We start from the raw sequence: 22,554 nt of genomic DNA on the forward strand, positions 1-22,554 counted from the left end.
AAAAATATTATCTTTTGGTGCAATGACTACAACTATATCATGGGGTTATTGAGAGATTCTATTTACCTTGGTTAGAGAATTTCATGACATATTTTCTAATTTTCCTAAAGTACCTGGGCCAAAAAAAGTATGTGAGCTTTTTTTTTTTTTAAAATGACACTGTTGCCTGAGTTTAACTAAGCAATTGGAGGTATGGCTGATTTCAATTTTGCAATCTTCCTTTTAAATTGGAGACATACTTATTCTCTAATGAATGTGATTTTTATTTGTTCTCCTTTTTATGTAAATATTGTTAGCTATGGGCAATGAAAAAAAATATTCTTTCATTTGCAGTGCCCTTAGGATTTGCGAATAAATTGAATCATTTTGTCATTCATGGCAACTAGACAAAAATAGCTCATCTAAACATTTACTTAAGATATAGAATATTGAGAAAGAATAAAAATATATTGCCTTTCCAAACAAACAAACAAAAAGAAGTTTACTTCCGTTCTGGATTTTGGTTAAACTCTCTTGTTTGCAGTTTTGTTTGTAACAAGAATTTTTTTAATATTTTAAATTTTATTTAGTCAATTTAGAACATTATTCTTTGGTTACAAGAATAGTATTCTATCCCACCCACCCTTACCTGCACTCTTCCAGTACTAAAAGAGAAATATGAAAGGAAATAGATGAAAATATGCAGAAAGACTTGGTACAAAGTGCTATATAGGGAAGAGTTTTGAATCTTTATGTCTATTAGATAAAAGAATTACACAAATGTATATACTTATATGAATATAAAATTATGTTTCTCTTTCTATGTATGTATAAATATGTATATATATATATACACAAAACCATATGTTATATCTTAATAAAATTTATGATAATGGGAACAGAAAACAAAGTATTTTAAAATTTTTATCTCATACGCAGTGAATTGGCAAAACTTTCAAAGAAATACAAATAAATGATTTTGAAATGACTATTTTTTAAAATTTTTATTTGGTCATTTCCAAACATTATTCATTGGAAACAAAGATAATTTTCTTTTCTTCCCTCCCCACCCTCCCACCACCTCTCCTATGGGCCCATGCATGACTCCATTGGGTATCACATGTGTTCTTGATTCAGACCCATTTCCATGTTGTTGGTATTTGCATTAGAGTGTTCATTCAGTCTCTGCTCAGTCATATCTCCTCCACTCCTGTAGTTAAGGAGTTGCTTTTCATCGGTATTTTTACTACTCCCACAGTTTATCCTCTGCTTGTGGATAGTGTTTTTTAGATCCCTACAGATTGTTCAGGGACATTGCATTGCCACTAATGGAGAAGTCCTCACCTTCGATTGTACCACAATGTATCAGTCTCTGTGTACAATGCTCTCCTGGTTCTGCTCCTCTCGCTCTGCATCACTTCCTGGAGGTTGTTCCAGACTCCATGGAATTCCTCCACTTTATTATTCCTTTTAGCACAATAGTATTCCATCACCAACATATACCACAATTTGTTCAGCCATTCCCCAATTGAAGGGCATCCCCTCATTTTCCAATTTTTGGCCACCACAAAGAGTGCAGCTATGAATATTCTTGTACAAGTCTTTTTCCTTAATATCTCTTTGGGGTACAAGCCCAGCAGTGCTATGGCTGGATCAAAGGGCTGACAATCTTTTAGAGCCCTTTGGGCATAGTTCCAAATTGCCCTCCAGAACGGTTGGATCAATTCACAACTCCACCAGGAATGAATTAGTGTCCCTACTTTGCCACATCCCCTCCAGCATTCATTACTTTCCATAGCTGTTATGTTAGCCAATCTGCTAGGTGTGAGGTGATACCTCAGAGTTGTTTTGATTTGCATCTCTCTGATTATAAGAGATGTAGAGCACTTCTTCATGTGCTTGTTAATAGTTTTGATTTCTTTATCTGAGAACTGCCTATCCATTTCCCTTGCCCATTTATCAATTGGAGAATGGCTTGATTTTTTGTACGATTGATTTAGCTCTTTGTAAATTTGAGTAATAAAACCTTTGTCAGAGGTTTTTATGAAGATTGTTTCCCAAGTTGTTGCTACCCTTCTGATTTTAGTTAATGATTTAGTTTTGTTTGTACAAAAATTGGAATGACTCTGTTAAGAAATGGACCCTGCATTATTATGCATAGACATCTGAATCAGTACGACTATTTCAGAAACCTGCTTATAAATGTAAAAAGTTAAAATTATTTGCCATCTATTTTTACTGAGAATTTACAATTCTAGGTATGTATGTTAAGCATATCTTTAATTAGAATGACGTTTTACATATATTCCAAAATATATTATGGCAGCTAGATGAACCAGCCTCAGACACTTACTAGCTATGTCCACTGAACAAATCTCCTCATGAGTAAAATTAGCTAGAGAAGGAAAAAAAACAAACCATTCTATTATCTTACCCAAAAAATCTACAAAATGAATCATGAAGAATCAGACACTACATAAAACAACTAAACAACATCAATAATGACAAAATATTTTTTAATTTTTTTCTCTTAGCAGAAACCTGAAATCATTCCATTCAGTTGTTGAATAGCTTTTTACATATGTGTACTATAAATGTCAAATAATTTTTAAAATATTACTAAAATAAAATTCAATTTAAAAACATAAGTTCTCTGATTGTTCCTTGATATATGTAGATCTGTATGTATTTCCTTGGTCTATCTAAATCTGAGTTTTTATGGTTTTTTGTCATCTTTGTTATTTTTCTGTGTCTCATAATTTTTTATTTTCATTTTTATGTATAGTTTTGAACACTATCTCATAAGACTTTAAAAGATAATAATCCTTTGAAAATTGATCATACCTTTAAATTCTTTTGAATTGGTTTCCATTTTATTAATTTAATTTTATTTCCCAGTTTTTTTAAAAGCAGAATCTTATCAAATGTATTAAATCAAAAAAATTTTCACCAACTATAATTTATAGACTTAAAAAAGATGACTTAGAGCAATGAGACCTTATATGACCTGCACAACATCACAAATACTATGTGAGAGAAAACCTAAATGCATGTCCTTGCTCCTAACATCTCTATTTACTAGATAATGTGTTCTCTCTTTGCCCTAATTTTATTTCTGCCAGTAATATTCAATTTCACACAATTATTTTTTATCTTTTTTTAAATAATCTAACACCTCTTTCAAATAAGAACTAGTTCACTATTACATTGCTTCAAAAAATAATATTTCTGTGCTGTGACCTATAATATTCAAGTTGTATATTCATTGTGAAATTATCAAGATATATGGTAAATATGTCTTTATGATAAAAAAAGGTTTAGGTAAATTTAAATTCTATCCAGCTTCTTTCTCATTTTCCAGCTCTTTTTGTCACAAAAGAGGTACTTCATGGAATTTATATTTTAAGCATACTAAATTATGTCATTCTCTGCCCCCCTTTAATTTAAAATATTCATAAATAAAATATATATTCTATAATCTAATTAAAAATATGCAAAGAGGTTTAACTTGGTTCAAGTCAGTTACTCTGGTAAGAGAGCCATGCCTAGGGATTGCTTGTCCTTGTTCAAATCTGTCCTCTTTTTCTTCCTAACTATACGAACTTGGGTAAGTCACTTCACTCCAATTATTTAGTTCCTATTGCTCTTATGGTTTGAAAATTATATTTAAATCAATTCTAAGACAGAAGGTAAAGTTTTGTTTTATTTGCTTATTTGTTTTAGAGAATTTTTAACTTAAAATTTCAAGGCAAAATACAAATACAAATACAGGGACTCTCCATCCACATTCACCATTCCAGGTGAAGATGCTCTGAATTGCAGAAAAGGTTTTTTGAGCAACTAAATTTTAAACCAATTTCCCTAAATTTGGAATAGAACTATTTGAAACTTATTTCCAAACTATGGTGTTCATAGTATTAGAGAGATAGTATTGCATGAGGAAAAGAGATCCATCCCAGCATATACCACAACCTGGTGTTCCCTCACTACAATTCTAAATGGCTGTTGTCAGAATAAGCTAGGTGTCTGGCATCATCCTAAGTGTCTCCAGCACCGTGACATCATCCTGGAGGTCAGTATACAATGTCAATATGGAAGGCAGAGCAAGGAAAGCATATCATGGGTGAGGATGAAACAGTCAGTCTAGTTTTAATTCTCTGTTGCTGCTGGTAGGAGCTGCTGTGGGATAAGCAGCCAAATGGGAAAGCTTGATTAGTCTTAGTCTTTCTCTCTCCCCCAAACCCGTCTCTCTTATATTCCTTTCCTTCTATCAATGAATCATAATGAATTCATTAAATCTATGATCAGACTCATATTTTCATCTCAGCAGTATTTTATTCCTACCTTAAGAGAGAGGAAAGATAGAAAAGTCTAGGCTGAAAAAGAATGTCCCAGTGCACCTGGTAAACTGAATTATTTGTTTTTATATGGAAGAGTGGATAAATTGCAACAGCAGATCAGGAAGGGAAGGAGATCTAGGATAGAGAAATTTGCAGTGACAAAAGGTAGTGGTGATACAATGGACATTTTGAAAAGGATAAAGAAGTCTTTGATGTCATTTTTAACATATATTCCTAACCATGAGAATTCTGACAATAACCATATATTTTGATAGAACAAGATTTACATCCGTTCTTGACCTGTACCTATAGTTATAGGAATCTTTATCCAGTTCTTAAAAATCTTTCTCAAATGTCTCAGTCAAGGCAGGGAAAGAAGATGAATTGTGTAACAATTGTGGAAAGGAAAATTATGAATCAGGCTTTTGCATTTCTGCCCACTGAGATGCAGCAGACATTGGTTGGAATGTAATGGGTGGGGGAGTGACAGTTGGACTGAGAAAAGATGGTTGTGGGGAAAACTGAGAACTGAAGGGTCTTTACCCTCTGAACTCTGTCATACATGGAGCAAAGACCTATAGCTCTAGATTCCAAACTGTTGAAAATCCTTGCCTCCATTTCCCTTACCCAGAAGAAAAGAAGGTTCCTGTATGTTTGAAGTCATCCATTAGAGGAAGAACAAACAGCACCTACAGAGAAGGGCCTGATCCCTTAACTTCAGGGGGTCATGCTTAAGATCCTTTCCATCCCTTGACCTTCCCAAGAAGGACACTTGCCACTTCTACAATAGGATAGAGACATTGATTAGCTAAGAAGAAGAAGAAGTTAAAGCTGAGCAATCTCAGCTGAAGAAAAACAAGAAACTCAGTAGGGTCTCAAACCTCTCCCCTTTCTTGATTTATTAAACTACTTGAGCAATAGTCACAGACAAATTCATATTGAAGGGAGAACAAAGAATGAGAAGTTGCTTGCTAAGATTGCCATTAGCCTAGGTGAAAAAATGAGAACCAACAACAGCAGTCTGTTTGCCAGACAAGAGGAACTCTTTATTTTCAAGTCAAGTCTTGCTAAGTAATCTCCACTAGACCCCAGAAGTTGTCTCAAGGACACTGATCCTGTCATCCTGTGAATTTTAGATTTATTCTACTCTGCTTAGTCTTTAGAATTTTAGCAACCAGGAATGTAAACACCCCCACTTAGGGATTAAATGTGGGGGAGGAAGGTCTATGACCTGTGTGTACTAGCAAGTGACAAATCAGAAACAACTGACTGACCCCCTTGGCCCTCTAAAGCCAAGTTTAAGCCACTATTGGTACATGTGAATCACAGGAAGTGACATTAAGAACTGCCATTATATTTTGTGTCACTTCCTGTGAGAGGGACTAAGTGGTGTAACTTGACTGTGGAGGATATCTAGCCTGAGACCTCAGACTGCTTCCCTTAGACTGTTGCATGGTGAGTGCAAAGCTTATTCCCCATTCCTTGTTTTTTCTGGAGGCACAAGCCTCTGGAGAGTCCCATCCCTTGGGACTCCCTTTTCCTTGACTTTCTGTAGGCACCAGTTTCTGAGGAGGCCCCTCATTTTGGAGGAGGCCTAGTGACTGGATGTCTTGCTTGTTTTAATCCTCTGCCCCCTACCTTGGCTGGTGCCTCTTAATTCTTACCTAGTATCTCATTTTCCTCTCTTTCTTTCTTCCTTAATATCTTTACTCTATTGTAGATAAACTTTTATTTTATTTATTTATTTATTGTAGATGAACTCTATTGTAGATAAATATCTACTCTATTGTAGATAAACCACCATAAAATTCCATTCTGACTTGAGTATTTCATTGGGATTTACAATTTAAAGTCCCTGGCAACCAACTATGAATATATTCAATCCAACCATAAGTTTTACCCCTAAGAATCCTTAACCTAACTGTACCTAGTGGTACCTGTGACAAGGAAATCACTTTAAAAGACTGATATATATTAATTTAAGGTCACCAAGGAATTCAGCTATATAATTCCTTAATGAAAACTAAAGTCAGCAGAAAACCGTTTATGGAGTTTAATTACAAACAGGAGGAAGAAAGGTATGAGAGAGAGAGAGAGAGAGAGAGAGAGAGAGAGAGAGAGAGAGAGAGAGAGAGAGAGAGAGAGAGAAGGGAATAGGGCTTAAATACCCCCTCTGTTTAGGCTGTGCCAAAAGGCCCAAGCCCTTAGATAGCTGAGGCAAAGAAAAGAGATCAGTCCCTATCACTCACGTGACCAAAATGGAGAAACAGTCTCAGGGGCCTCCACCTCCAGCTTCCTTCAGAGCAAGCTTCTCAGAGCACAACCTCTCAGAGCAAAACCTCTCCAACCTCCCAGTCCTCAGACCCCGCTATCTTTAAGTAAACCATCTAAGTTCTCTCCCCTCAGTTCTCACATCTACCAATCACTGTCCATGTCTTCCCTGTGCCAATGGTGGCTCTAGCTTAACCCAGGACCGCCCAGAGGTCTGTGGCTTTGCACATGTCATATTCTCAAATAATTAAATCTTGATCCTTTTGCTGCAGCCCTTCCTAAATCCTGTTACCCTGAGTAGGGTGGAGAATGGAAGTTCCAAGACCTGGTTCTGTCATTCCAAGTATCTCTATTGTATCAATTCTAAAATCAATCATGACTCAAAGAACTTCCTGTTCTATTCTTAAGCATAGGTCAAAGCCCTTTCCATTGTTCAGCAAAAGGTTTCTAGCCTAAAGCAGTCCCAAGCAAGGAGGAGAAGGAACCTCCCATGCCAATGGGGTTCACATTCCAATAGATTTCCCACTATCAGTAGGAAATTCCCTACAAGCATGAAACCTTCCAATGGTGAAATTTCCAACATTCACAAATCTAAGAAATTTTAAGGTTTACATACCTCTCTTAGGGGTTTAATGTAAGGGAATTTCAAAGACAGCCTCTCAGCCACAGAGGGTATTTCTCTATTTTACTTCTGCCACCTTCCAGAATCTTTCTCTTCTTTCACCTCCTCCATTCCCTGTTACTTACCCTTCCTTATCCTCAGTACCTCTTCAATCCAATTCAATACCTTCATTATTATACAATGAAAAAATATTCTAAATTAATTCATTAAATAACATTTTTCAATAAAGTCATTTTGAAGTTCCAAATTGCCATCCAGAATGGGTGGATAAATTCACAACTCCAACAGCAAAGCATTCATGTCCCAATTTTGCCACATGCCCTCCAACCTTTATTACTTTCCTTTGCTGTCATGTTAGGCAATCTGCTAGGTGTGCGGTAATACCTGTGATTTTTAAAAATAATATTCAATAACTAAATATTATATTTTTAAAGTTTTATTGATAATAATTATGGCTAAATAACTGCCTAATTAAGCCCAATTGCAAGTCTTAAAAGAGAGAGAGGGAGGAGTTACAGCCACTAAAATAAATCACGCCAAACATGGGGATATATGAAAAGGGAATTTTGGGAAATATTAAGGGACTTCTAGGGAATGATGTCCAAAGGCTCAAATATCTCCACTTACATATACCCCAATGTGATCCTAATGGGAAACCAGTTTCCACAAAAGTATCATGGAAACATAATCAACTTAAAGGTAACAATAATTTGGGGATAATAGGAAAAGAGAAAAACTCCCCAATGATTATTATATTGTGTAATAGTGGGATTTTGTAGGAGAATGAACAAGTCAGAAACATAAAAATCAGGTTCATTATTTGGGAAAGGGAGGAAGGAAAAGGGGTAAGAGAATTATTATAATTAATCTTAAATCCTAATTTCTCTAAATCTATCTGAATACTAAACGATGACCACCATTCCTGTATAGAGCAGCACACAAGGGTAGAACCCACATCCAAAATCCAGCAAGGACCATGGAAGCAATTGAATTAGCAGCAATAGTTTCTAGAGTTCTTTTCCCACAAAAGTTAAGGGGGAAAGATAACTGTTCAAAAGGCAATAATGGGATTCCCTTTGAGAGCATTGGATGCAGACCTCTATGTAATTTCCATATCTGAGTCACAATCCTTCATTGTAGTACCAGGATGAGTAATAATATTAGTACATGTGTGTTTGTGCCTAAAGTTAGCTAGTGCCCTAGTCACAATTCTAGAAAAGAAGAGAGAAGTGATTGTTTCTCACAGAACAGTGCCCAGGGCAGGAGAGCAGGAAATATACCTCTCCATAGATTATATGTGGGAGAACTGAAAAATTAAAACCTTCACCACTCAAATAGATCTGAACGGAGCTACACAAAAAGATGAATTTTGAATCAGTGCCTCCAAAGCCCAGGAGAAGAGCCAACTTATAACCATTATTTTAAGATTAACAAAGACTAACAATGAGCAAACAACTTAAAAAGAAACTGAAAAAAGAATTTTGGTGTATAAGGGTAAATTTTAGGGTTGTTGACTAAATATATATATATTTTAATGGTTACCAGGGATTTAAATTAAATCCCAATAAAATACTCAAGTCAGTTTGGGATTTTATGAAGGTTTAATTACAATAGAAGTAAGAAATTCAGAAGAAGAGAGAGAGGAAAGATAATTGGAGTTCTCCGGCCTGCTCTGAGACAGGCAGGATTTCAGAGGCCTCTAGAAAGGGGCCTTCTTGGAAGATTAATTCTAGATCGGCTTTCAGCCTTGACATCTCCTCCAAGATGAGGGGTCTCCTTTCAGGAGGTAAAGGAAAAGAGGCATCAACCTTTGTTTATTCACCAAAGTCACTCAGGGAAGATGCCTCATCTAAACCATGCTACAAAGCTTCTCCCAGTAACCTCACCACCAAGTCACAAATGCAAAAACTTGCCAAAAGCTACAAGCATGCTGAAATGCCTCCCAGAGCTCCCCATACTGCCTAGAGAGATCAATGTCACCGAGGGAGCCCAATATTTCCAAGAGAGAGCATGGAGAGAGGAAGAGACAGGAAATATATAGATAGTTCTTTATATTACTCCCTGCATCTCACATGTACCAATTATAGCTTAAGCTTGGTTTAGGACATACCAGGGTGTCTGTCAGTTGTTTCAGATTTGTCACTTGCTAGCATATGTCAGTTATAGGTCATTCTCCTCACAGTTAATCACTTAAGTGAGGATGTATACATCCCTTGGTTGCTAAATTTCTAAAGACTAAGCAGGGTGGAGAAAAACTAAAATTCACAAGTAACAGGGAAAGTCAGAAAACTATGTTAGAGGAAGACATAAAAATCAAGAGAACTCTGTCCAATACCTCAAAGGAAAATATAATTTGGTCTAAAGCCTAAAAACGAATTCCTAAATGGCCTCAAAAAAGATTTTAAAAACTCAAGAAATAGAAAAAAATGGGAAAATAAACGAGTGATTCAAGAAAATCATGAATTAAGAGTCAATTACTTTGTAAAGGAGGCAAAAATATCCTGAAAAATTAAAAACTTCCAAAACAGAAGTGTCCATATAGTGAAATTAGGTACAAAAATCCATTGATGAGAAAAACTCTTTCATTATAGGCAAAATGGTTTAAAAAGGATAAACAAAATTCACAGAAAGACAATTTATTTAACTTGATTTAAAAAAAAAGAAAGAATAAAACCAAATTACTAGTACCAAAAATGTAAAAGGAGAAATGATAAACAATGAAGAATAAATTAAAAGTAATTTTTGGAAGTTCTTTTGTCTATTCATATGCTAATAAATCTAACAATCTATGTGAAATATATGAATACTTACAAAAATATAAATTACTCAGATTACAAAAGAAAAAAAACATTATTAAATGTCTGTCCCCAAAATGAAATTGAATAAACCATCAAAGAATTCCTTAAGAAAAAGACCTCAAGACCCCTTCGGTTCACAAGAGTACTGACTAAACAAAGAAGAAATAGCTCTAATACTATACAAACTATTTTAAAAAATAGGGGAAGAAGAAACATTTCCATATTCCATATTCCATGTTATTCATATATTTATTGCTGCCATCTAGTGTAGCTAAGGAGGAAAAGGGAGAAAATAAAAGAAAAAAAGAAGGAAAAAAGAGGAGAAAAAAGATCAGTGCTCAATATTGACCTCTAGTGGCCTAGAGGCAGCACTACAACTGGGAGGTGTTAGGGATGTATTTAGGAGTGGTTAAAAAGTGGAATAGGACCTTCCCAGCTAAGGAAAAGAGCCTGGTGGAACCTGGGGTGGGGGGGGGGGGGGGAAATCAGCAGCCCAGCAGTGAAAGGGGACTTCCCTTCTAGCTGACTGGGGAAAGAGAAGCTTATACTCACCAGCTGGAACAGAGATCACGGCAGGAGAAGCTGCAGAAGTGGCAGCAGAAGTCCAGAAGTTGCAACAATGCTGGGGTAGGGGTCAGGCTGGAAATGGCTCTGGCTAAGGAAAAAAAAAACAAACAAAAAAAAACATCAGTAGCTTTGGGCCATGGGTAGGAGAAGTAAAGCCAGGTGTGACTAGGCATCAGCACCATGTTGGGCCCAGGGTGCCCTGGCTGAGGTAGTAGTTTAAGGCAGCAAGGGAGCCTGCTTAGCAGGAGTTTGGCCAAGCTGCAGGCAGGAATGGTCAATCAGCTGATATGGCTGCTCTCCAGGAAGTGGATGGGGAGTGCTTTTCCACCCAGTCACCTAAATTAAGGTAGCTGGGCACAGCAGGACAGTCAGACTATAAAAATACTCAAGTATTCACAGCTGCCAGAGGCTTGGAAGGAGTAAGGAGAGGTAGAGGAATGGGCTACAGCTGGGCAACTGGACAGAGGGTTTGAAAACTAACAGTAGCAGTTTTAAATTGCTGAGTTGCTAAGCTGTAACCAGGCTGAAAGCTTTAAAGAAAAGGAAAAAGGAAAGTTGAGTCCTAGAGTCCTTTAATGGTTTGCCAAAAATGTAAAGATTAAAATTAATATCCAGTACTCCAAGTATTATATTTAATAATATTTATTAAATATTTATCTTGAAATATATGGAAGTAAAGTTAGGAAAATTAAAAAAAAAGCTATTCCTCCCTCTTCCACCATGGAACCAGCTCTCACATGGGCATGAAAAAGCAACTGAAAGCTCCCTCCATGTTCAGAGATGCACAAACAGGGAAAGAAAAGGGGATTATGGGAAATATGGTCTCTAGGGTTCAAGATTCTAAATCAACACACCTACATTTAAAAAGTCAATCTCTTTATGTGTACCATATGATGCTGAAAACAAGTTTATTGTTATTTATTTTTCTCCAGATATCTATTAACACTCATTTTTCTAACATTTTGTTCACTTCTTTCTTTCTTATTTATTTTCTATTCAATTTATCTTGTTCTGATAGAGGAAGCCTGAAGTTGCCCAATAGTATGGATTTTCTATATATTTCCTCCTTGAGCTCCACTAGTTTCTCCTTCAGAAATCTGGATATTATACCATTTGATGCATATATGTCAAGTACTGATATTTGTTCATTAATTATACTACCATTCATCAAGATATAATTGTATTTTAACTCTTATTCCTTTTAATCAATCTGTTTTATATTTTAGCTTTGTCTGAGACCATAATTTCTACTCCTGCCTTCCTTGTTTGAGTTGCAGCCTTGTAAATTCTACTCTACCCTCTTGCCTTTAGTCGTAGTCTCTCTGTGACCGAGAATGACTATTGTCTTTGTGCAGTTTCATTTACGGTGTACCCTCATGTGGCTTTGGAGTCCAAAGACTGAGGCGCAAAGTTTGTGGCACATGGGGTATGGGACACTAGTTGTTAGGGGAGGTGTGGTTGTGGCCTGGTGTTGGCGTTCACGCGCAGCGACAAGACGTCAACATTGTTTCACGACATTGGAGATGTTGAAGCCATTGGAGATGTTGAAGCGATCAGAAGTCTCTCCACCAGATAGGACTTCCCCTGTCATGTCTACATAAAAGAGCTGGATCAATTTGACGAATTTTGCTGGGCAACCGAGCTTGCTGAGGATCACCCACAATGTGTCCCTATTCACTGTGTCAAACGCCTTTGTCAGATCTATGAAGACAATGTAGAGAACTACCTGCATCAAGTGTGATTCTTGTTGACAATATATGATAGGATTATGATTTTTAATCCATTTGAATATATGCTTTCCTTTTATGGGTGAGTTCATTCCATTCACATTCACAGCAAAGCTTGTTATATCTTTATTCCCCTCCATTTGACTTCTGTGTTTATTTCTACCTTTTCCCTTATCACTCTTACCCTACCCTTCACCTTTTCACTTTTAGTCAGTCTCTTACCTTTCCCAACCCTAATGTTATTCTTCTTCTTGCCCTCTCCCTTCTTATTATTCTACTCTTACTATACTACCTTTTAAATGACCCTCAATCTCTCCCTCCCTTGTATTGCTCCCCTAAACACCAGCCCATTTATTACCCTTCTGTTTCTCTATAGGGCAGGATACAATTGTCTTCCCCAAGTATGTGATTTTTCCCTCTCTGAGCCAATTCTAATGGGTGAAAGATTTAAGTATTACCTGTCACCAATATCTTCATCCTTGCCAATATATAGTTTTTTTTTCCTCTCTCCCTTAACCCATCCTTTTGTTTCTTTATGAAATACATATTTACCCCATTTTATCTCTTTTCCCATTTCCTTTAGTTTTTTTCTTTTGTATTACCCCTAGTTTTTTTTACACATATATTTTTGATATATTCTCCTAAACTGTTTACTGATGTACCTTCTAAGTATACTTCTTCTAGTTACCTTAATGTTGAGTTTTGAAGAGGTACTGATATCATCATTTCATAAAGGGATACAAATCATTTGACCTCATTAAGTTCCTTATTTTTTTTTCTTTCTTAATTTTCTTTTTTTGAGGATTTTCTTGAGTTCTTTATAAGGACATCAAAAGTTCTGTTTAAGTATGGTCTTTCCTTTCAGAATTATTTGAAATCTTCTATTTTATTAAATGATCATATTTCCTCTCTAAGAATACAGTCAATTTAGTTGGGTAGTTAATTCTTGGTGGTAGGTCTAGTTCCCTTGCTTTCAGAATATTATATTCCATGCTTTCTACTCCTTCAGGGTAGATGCAGTCAGGTCCTGTGTAATCCTGACAGTGGCTCCATGATATCTGAAATATCTGAGTTGTTACTTTGAAGCAGTTTGAAGTGTTTTTTCCTTCATCTGGAAGCTCTTGAGCTTGACTATTATATTTTTTAGAGTTGTCTTTTGAGGATTTAATTAAGGAAGTAATTGGTGGGCTCTGGCAATTTATATTTTACCCTATTGTTTAAGGATATCAGGACAGTTTTCTTGATTAATTTCCTGTAGAATGATGCCCACTCTTTTTTTTTTCCTTTGGTAATGATTTTCAGTTAGTTCAATAATTCTTAACTTGTCTTTCCTGAATCTTTTTTTCCCTCTTCAATTGTTTTATCATGTAAAAATTTAGATTATGCCTCCAACAATAAAAAATATTATATCTTTTGAGGTTTATTAAGGATTATTAGAAATCAAGGAATAAATAAGATACAAATAAAAACCATGTGCCCATGCCTGATTAGCCAATTCAGAATCCCAGTGCTTATCTTAGCTTACCACTATACTTCTGACATCATTGTAATGGCAGAGAGCAGCATGAGAGGTATTACTGCCAGTTAAATACCAATTGTGATCTCGCCAACCTGGGGATCCAGATGAGATTATAGGGAATTCTGGGAAATACCAAGGACTTCTGGGGATTGAAGTCTAGGGTTCAAAATCTCCATTTATACAAATCTCACTGTGATCCTATTGGGAAACCAGTTTCCCCAAAACCATCATGAAAACATAATCAACTTAAAGATTGCAATATTTTGTGGATAAAAGGAAAAGAGAACAAAACCAATGATTACTAGTCACATTGACAAAAAGCCAGTTAGGGGGCAGTCCCCTTTCACATAATAGTATGCATTCAAAACAAATGCATTTAAACCCACATAGTTCAAATCATCACATCCCAAAGTTTTCTCTGGATCTTCTGGTGCAGATTGTAGTCTGTGGAGGCATCTTCAAGGTGTCTTCTCCAAACAGTTCACTTTCTGGTTTTGATGAGGTAGCATGTTTCTTAACCTAAAATTACTCTCAAAAGGAATTTAAACTTTACAATTTAAAATAATAATAATTATACATTCTCCCCCTGAAGAAGGTGATTAAAAAGCACAGGGATAATTTAGGGATGCATTGCTGAGTTATGAGGTATATGAATTAATTGGTAAGGGAAATAAAAAATATCCAAATAAAAAACATAATTTCTGTATGAAATATAGACTACCAAAGTCTTATGTGTAAAAAGTCTAAGTAAAGGAAAAATAAATCTATAATAGGTCCTTGAATCAGAGCCCAATTAAAATGATATAAGCACTTACCCAATCAGTAGCTAGGACTACCGAAAGTTGCCACATTATGAAAGAGAGAATAGGGACTAGATTTTAGGAGCCAGGTAAAAGTCAAATTTGAGATACTTGGTAGAATGTGGGACAAGGAAGACCTTCTTTAACATATGTTAAACAGCCACAACCTTGAAACCCAAACATGTTCAAGTCCTCTTGTCATGGCTCAAAATTTTCATCAATCCTATGGATTGGTTGGTCTCTTTGACCTTGTGCTCGATTGGCACTACGCAGTTTAGCTTTGTGCTTCTTTGGCACTGTGTAATGACCCTTTTTGTTTTCTCTTGTACTCAAATTGAACAGAATCATTAAGCAAAGTCCCATACTTTTTTTAAGCAATCAGTGGCATCATTTGTATAGGCTTAAGCTTTTGGGTCATGCTTTGACATTATAGCAAATATATTTTAAACTTATATCACTGCTAAATCAAAAAAGTAGAAGAGAATCTCAATACTGGTGACATGTTTCATATATAAAAAAGGAGAGAAAAAATAAAACTGAAATACTATATTACACATGCAAGAAGAATATAATAATAAAAGAGTTATAAAATTCAAATTGTAGCTTATAATCATTGACACACTGTGTCAGGTAAGGAAATATAGAATACAAGATTTCTCACCAAAAATGAGATCCATTTCTGCTTCATACCTGGCAATGATCCACTGTGAGTGCAAGCAAATGAATCTCACAAAGTAATAGTTTTTTATAAAGAATAGTAGTACAAAAGGTATTTAAAATTCAAAAAGTACCAAAATCCCCAAAATTCACAATCACCCAGTTAATTACAATAGCAAACAAACCTACTATCATATTTAATATGAGTCTGCTTTATGACATTTAAAGAAGCCTATGAATTGATGAATATTTGTCACAACTTTAGAGATTTAGCAAATCTTTCAACCTTGGCAAATACATTTTTTTTATTTTTATTGTTTTATTTTTAAAAACCCTTAGCTTCCGTCTTGGAGTCAATACTGTGTATTGGCTCCAAGCAGAAGAGTGGTAAGGGCTAGGCAATGGGGGTTAAGTGACTTGCCCAGGGTCACACAGCTGGGAAGTGTCTGAGGTCAGATTTGAACCTAGGACCTCCCATTTCTAGGCCGGGCTCTCAATCCACTGAGCCACCTAGCTGCCCCTGGCAAATACAGGTTTAAAGAACATAGAACTTATTTGGGTCTAGAATATCATCAAGAAATCTAGATATCATTTTGCTGAAAGGGTAAAGTGAGATGAATAGTTATAAATGAGAGATGCTCCTCTTTTGGGAGCCATCAAGGGGTACCAAGCCCTGCGATTAACTTCCCAGCTCCTTTGGTATGAGGCTGTGATGTCCTATTCATTCACATTTATATAAATGTGGGTGGTGGCAATTATAATAGTATTTCACTTCAGCTACTAAAATGGACCTTACCTCCTGTTAGAGGCAGGCAAAATGATCAGAGTTGTTGAAAAAAATCTAAAAATTATGTCTAAAAACCCCTTAAATCAATTTAAGATATTTAGCTCATTAAATTTTCCAAAGGTTGTTACAAAATTGTAACCAGTTTTGATGAAGTCCATCCATCCTCTATGTGACAATTTGCCCAGGAGCAATCAGTCAATTCTGATTCCTCACCCACTGTTGCACATGTGGGTCACAGATTTCCCCCACTCAAGTGTAAGTGTGATGTAAATCCTTCTAGTGATGAATCTAAAAATGGGCAAGAGCGAATTAAGTTAGTCTTCACAAGTGCAATATATTTCATCCATGTCTACTCACACTATAGATGAAGTTTTGTTGTTTTTTACATACCAGTAACTGCTCTGGAGGACTTGAGTGTTAAGTAGAGGTATTTAAGTTTTTGGCTGATTAATTTAAAAATTGCTGATTGATAGAGAAAGTTTGATTCACTCATCACAAGATGATGACCACTGATATCTCTGGCATTTCTGATTCTATATTCCCATAAATGTTACGGTAAGAATCAACTTAAGAAGGGATTAAAGAGAATATGTGAGTCAGTCTCGTTATTCTTTTAATCACTTTTTAGGTTGATTCTTACCCTAACAATTTTAAATAATTGATCCAGATTTTTTTTTTAAAAGAGGAAGATGTTATTTGAGAATTTAATAGCTTTCCATTGAAGGACATATATTTTATAAAGTAATTTCTAATTATACATATATGTGTGTGCTCAATATAATTTTCAAATATTTTTCACATTCATCATCTCTTTTCTTTTTCACAATAGTCACTAAGGTTGCATGTATTATATTCTTGTGTCTTATATTATAAATCTATTTAGGATAGGCTTCATAATAGTCAGAAGTGAAGACAAACTCAAATGCTTAAATTTTAATCTTTAGCTCATCAGATTGTGCCAACTTCTCTGCCTCATTGTCTCAATATTGACTCAAACAAATTTCCATTTTAAAGGTCTAATAAAGAATTAATACAAAGATTTTGCCATCCAAAGTGTTACTGGCTAAAATTAGTAATGCTTGACAAGTACTTCTAGATGTTGTCAAAAGTAGAGAAAGATAAAGTAGTTGTGTCAATTTTTAAAATTATAATTTCATATATCTCTAATGGGAATGTGTGTTGTGATAGCAGTGCACTCTGGTACTTTTGAAAAGTATAGAAAATATCAATTCAAACCATGTGACTATTGAGAGAATGTTGAGACCCCCCGTACTATAGAGAAAAGACATTTTTGAAATCATCAATCAAAGAGACATTAGAATATATGCAAAAGGTGTTTGAAAGCCTCTTAATTAAATTATATGGCAGGCAAGAAGTCTCCTACATCTCCTGAGTTTTGAAGGAAAACATCATGAACTTTGGCCTTGTGGTCTATAGTAAGAACTTCAGAAATAGAGCACTTTACCTTTTACTTAAAGCTTTTTTTACATAGCAGTCCTGTGAGGTAAAGAAGTATAGCTTCATAATTCTCAAATCCAGATTTTAGGAGTGTAATTGAAGCTGCATAAAGTGAAATAACTACAAACTTACTGGTTTTATATACTTAGTTACTTTATATACTTAGTTTATATACTTAGTTACTTTACTATATACTTAGTTACTTTACTATATACTTAGTTACAAAGCAACAGAGCCAAACTCACTGCAACATTCCCCTGACTCTAAGCCCAAGATGCTTTCCATTAGTCTATACTTTCTTATTAGTGGATGTTTAGAGAATGTATCTTACATTGAGAGGATCTAGGTCCTCATTAAAAAGGAGAAGGGTGTCTAGGGAGAGGAACTAAACCCAGGGAGCAGAGTTGGTCAAAGTATCTTTTCTATTTAAGAGTACTGGCTGTATCCAATTCAATCACCATGTCTGGTTATTGATAGGGAGTTTAGTCTTCATCACACAATTGTTGATGTATCTGAAAAAGGATTAATATTTAAGGAAGGAAACAATGCAGTGGGAGCAATGTTGAATGTAAAGAGAGAACTGGGTTCATTTGAAATTAGAAATGTATGTAGTGGTTTGACCTAGGATTTCACTTTGATTCCTTGAATTTCGGTTTACTCATCTATATAATGTGAATGGTTATATCTATAGGTCTTGTATAAATCAACTTTTGGGAAAATAGAACTGAATTTATAAGGGAATATATTTCTAAAATATTACATTATATAATGAAATCTATGTATATGCATATATATGTATTCTCTTACTATACAAATGGGAAAAGTGTCTGAGTATTATTTTATCTCTTCAGAAAAAGGTAAGGTATATTTCATAAACTTAAATTTAATATCTCTTTTGAAGGGGTCTTACTGTGATTCAGTGATTTCTTAGCTCCCTGACACTGATAAATTCTAAGATCTTACTCAAAAATGAAACTTAACTAAGGACAAAGGGCACAATTACATGAAATTCTAATGGCAACTTCTTGGTCCAGGGAATGTTTGAGCTATGCAAGCACTTGTATTATCAAATTTTTAAGCATTTTAATTTAAACAAAATTATGGACAGAAACTTTCTATAAAAAAGAATAAAGCTGTTTCTAAATAGAGGGTTACTTTAAAGTTACCCCTACTATAATCAAGATATTTTTTGCTCCCATAAATTATAAAATGTAGTATGAATAATGAGTAAGGGATATAAAGGAGGCAATTTATGGTGATCAATTATGATTTTCTCAGACCTGAAAAAATTATGTAATTTTTAATTGAAAATGAGGTACTTAAGGGCCCTTCATATTTTGAGAAATCAAGGTAGATTAACTCCTTAATTACATATGTCCCTTTGGAAGTGTTTAAAATCCACATTTATTTTTTTGTTAATATTAATCATTCTGGCCAAAATGGTTCTTCTATAAGATGACTAAATATCTATATCTGCTCAAAGATTAGGAGCTCCCAACAATGCAATATTTTCCATAGGAAAATTTAATCAAATGTGTTAAACATTTCATTTTAGAAAAAAATGTATTATCCTACTTTCTATGTCTCACTTCCACTTAATTTATTAATAACAATCATTTATTGCTGAGTGAGACTAGTACAGTGATCATTACAAGAATACTTTCCTTTGTCGGTGTTATTCAGTGTGGTGGGGGGTTCCATATGACTCTTTGACATATAGATTCAACAAACTGAAACTCCTTGTTTTTTATCTACTTCTATTAAATTTTTATTAATGATTATTATGTTTCCTCCCATAGACATTTATTTCATAGACCTCAACTGTACCCCAATTTAATTTTTCTATGATATGATTTATTGGATCTCAGGATCTAAACTCAGTTTATCAAATTCCAATTCTAAAATCAGTTGATGATTACTTGGGATTTCCCTGAATTCCTGCATTCTTGCCATCAAATGACTTAAACAAATGCTTCATCATTAGGAAAGAGAGTAACTCAGCTAATCTGAAATTCATGACTGACAACAAAGGACTTTATTTCCAAAGATTTCTTTGCAATGGATGTAAGCTATCATATCAGGCACCAATATATCTGCTTAGCCTGAGCTGAATATACAAATGATTAAAGAAGACAATAAATTAAACAGCAGAATAGAACAACTAGGATATTATCATTCTTTAATGTAAAAAATTTAAACTATATGGTGAAAAATGTTTCATTATGATATCAATAAATTATGCTTTTTATATTAATTCTATCTAAGATGATCCCTGATTAGGAATAGAGTGTGAAAAAATGAATATTCCAAGATGGCAGTTGTCTTCAACAATTATAATGAAAATCATAGAGTCATAGAATTTAGAACTAGAAATGACTTCATAACTCAAAATATAAAGTAACTATTGAAAGTAAATTAACATTGATTATAATGTATTGGAGAAACATTCTTTACACAAAAAACAGAATATCAATTGTGAAAACTAGGATTCTGACAATATAACATATTTTAAATTTAGAAGAGAATATCAAATACAAAACATTGATTATTAGTGCTAAAAAGATATTTGGTCACATTAATATACAATAAAATATTATATACATATATATTATTTCATAACATAAAATATCTAAACTGTATGAATATTTTTAACTGCCCAGTAATAAAATTATCTAAGTCATCATCTAATCTAAACTGTTTACTTTTCATTTCAGAGTCAGAATCCAGATCCAAGTGAGGAAAACTGATTTTAGTCATTTTAAATTTGGGTCATACAGAAAAAAATGTCAGACATAAATCTTACTATAATGGAAGAATTTATCCTCCTGGGATTTTCTGAATATCCCAATGTCCAAGTATTTCTTTTTGTTACTTTTTTGGTCATCTACATAAATATATTATTAGGTAATGGTCTCATTATCATAATCACAAATTTAGAAGCAGCTCTTCAAACACCTATGTATTACTTCCTTGGAAACTTCTCCTTTGTGGAAATTTGTTACACATCAGTTACCCTCCCCAGAATGCTTGTGAATCTTTGGAGTCAGAAAGGAAATATTTCTCTACTGTCATGTGCTGTACAACTTTGTTTCTTTCTTATTTTGGCAGCTGTAGAGAGCTTCCTCCTTGCTGTGATGGCTTATGACCGCTATGTTGCCATTTGTAAGCCACTCTACTATCCTATAATCATGAATCATAAGATGTGTATGAAAATGGTTGTGGGCTCCTGGGTCAGTGGGATTCCAGTCATGATCATGCAAACATACCAGGTTTTCTCTGTGCCTTTTTGTGGTTCTAACAAACTCAATCATATTTTCTGTGACATGCCCCCCTTATTGAAGTTGGCATGTGGAGACATCTCTGGGGATGAATTCTTTCTTTTTGTTGATTGTTTCCTGTTTGGTTTGATTCCTTTTCTGATGATACTCATGTCTTACATTAGAATCCTCAGCACTATCCTGAAGCTCCCATCTACCACTGGCAGATCCAAAGCCTTCTCTACTTGTTCCTCTCATGTTATGGTTGTTTGCTTATTCTATGGTTCTGGTTCAATTGCATATTTTCAGTCTGAGTCCAGTTCTTCAGGCAGTAGAGATAAGATCTTCTCTGTATTCTACACCATCGTGACACCAATGATTAATCCTATGATTTATAGTCTGAGGAATAAGGATTTTATTGCAGCAATGAAAAAATTATTTCCTAAATGGGGAGGATAAGGAATAAAACATTTTAGCTTAAATACCCTAAACAATTTCCCAAGTTTCACTTCCATTTTTCTCCTCTTTATGCCATTTTAAAATAATTGTCATAACCTTCATAAATGATTTGGTATTTCCACTCTCAGTATTTCAATTATTACCACTCATGTTATTATTTTTTTGTTTGATGAAAAAGCATATTTTTCTTGTCATTAGTGCTGCTATATTCAAGCACTGTTGATTATGAACAGCTTTACTACAAAATACACCATCACCTTGAGAATATAAGCCTCTTATTCCAGACCTAAGTCATGTAGTGTCTATGACAGGTACAAATTTAATGTAAAAATATTATCTTCTTGGGCAATGACTACAACTATATCATGGAGCTATTGAGTGATTCTATTTACCTCTGTCACAGAACTTCATGACATACTTTCACTTTTTCCTAAAGTACCTGGGCCAAAAAAAGAATATTAGTTTTCTTTTTGTTTTAAACCAACACTGTTACTGAGTTTAACTAAGCTATTGAAGGTATGACTGATTTGAATTGTACTATCTTCCTTTTAAATTGGAGACATATTTATTCAATAATGGATATGATTTCCTATTTGTTCTCTTTTTCTGTAAATATGGCTTGATATAGGAAATGAGGATTGCATATCATTTCATTTGCAGTGCCCTTGGGATTTATAGATAAATTTAATCATTTTGTCATTCATGGCAACTATTGCTCATCTATTCATTCAATTGAGATCTAAAATATTGAGAACGAATAAAAATATGTTGTTTTTCTAAAGAAACAAAAAGCAAAAAGAACTCTATTTCCATTCTGGATTTTGGTTAAACTACATTGTTTGCAGTTTTTGTTTGTAATAAGTATTTTATTTTGGGGACATGATGATACAAACTTTCATCAGGGTCTTGCAAATTTTGGAATAGAGCAGTTTATAGAGTTGTTTTTTTTTTCTTGTATCACGTCAACTAGGATGTAGGGTACATTAAAAAGTTGTAATGAAAACGTCAAGGACACAGAGAAAGAAGAAACCAGAAACTAGTAAAAAAATAAAATAAAATTAAAAGAAAACTATTATTTCCATAAGTGTGCCAGCCCAGTCCAAATATAATAAAAAGTTAAGGGAAAATAAGCCATTAACAAAAAAAACCCAAAAAACTAAAAAATATGATCCAGACTTAACTCAGTTATTCTTAAGAAAACAACCCAGAAGAAAATTAAATATAACCTCTATAAAAAATTTAAAAAAAAACCCTTCCTTCAAGCAAAATAGATTTCCTAGGATAAATGGTACAAAACATAAACAAAAATTAAA

At 34.4% G+C, this 22,554-nt stretch overlaps 1 protein-coding gene across 1 annotated transcript; it reads left to right on the top strand.

Annotated features, from left to right (window-relative positions):
• The first annotated feature begins 20,144 nt into the window (after positions 1 to 20,144).
• Positions 20,145 to 21,241, top strand: LOC100021751 (olfactory receptor 10AG1-like). The gene has a single exon (XM_001373772.3). It carries the CDS (start codon positions 20,309 to 20,311, stop codon positions 21,239 to 21,241), a length of 933 nt encoding a protein of 310 aa, XP_001373809.3. The 5' UTR covers positions 20,145 to 20,308.
• The last annotated feature ends 1,313 nt before the right edge of the window (positions 21,242 to 22,554 follow it).

Source organism: Monodelphis domestica, chromosome 6 (assembly GCF_027887165.1).
Source record: "Monodelphis domestica isolate mMonDom1 chromosome 6, mMonDom1.pri, whole genome shotgun sequence".
NCBI classification, from domain to species: domain Eukaryota; kingdom Metazoa; phylum Chordata; class Mammalia; order Didelphimorphia; family Didelphidae; genus Monodelphis; species Monodelphis domestica.

Bases quoted from the DNA above. Each gene is read 5' to 3' on its own strand.
- LOC100021751 (XM_001373772.3), top strand. From the start codon at position 20,309: ATGTCAGACATAAATCTTACTATAATGGAAGAATTTATCCTCCTGGGA.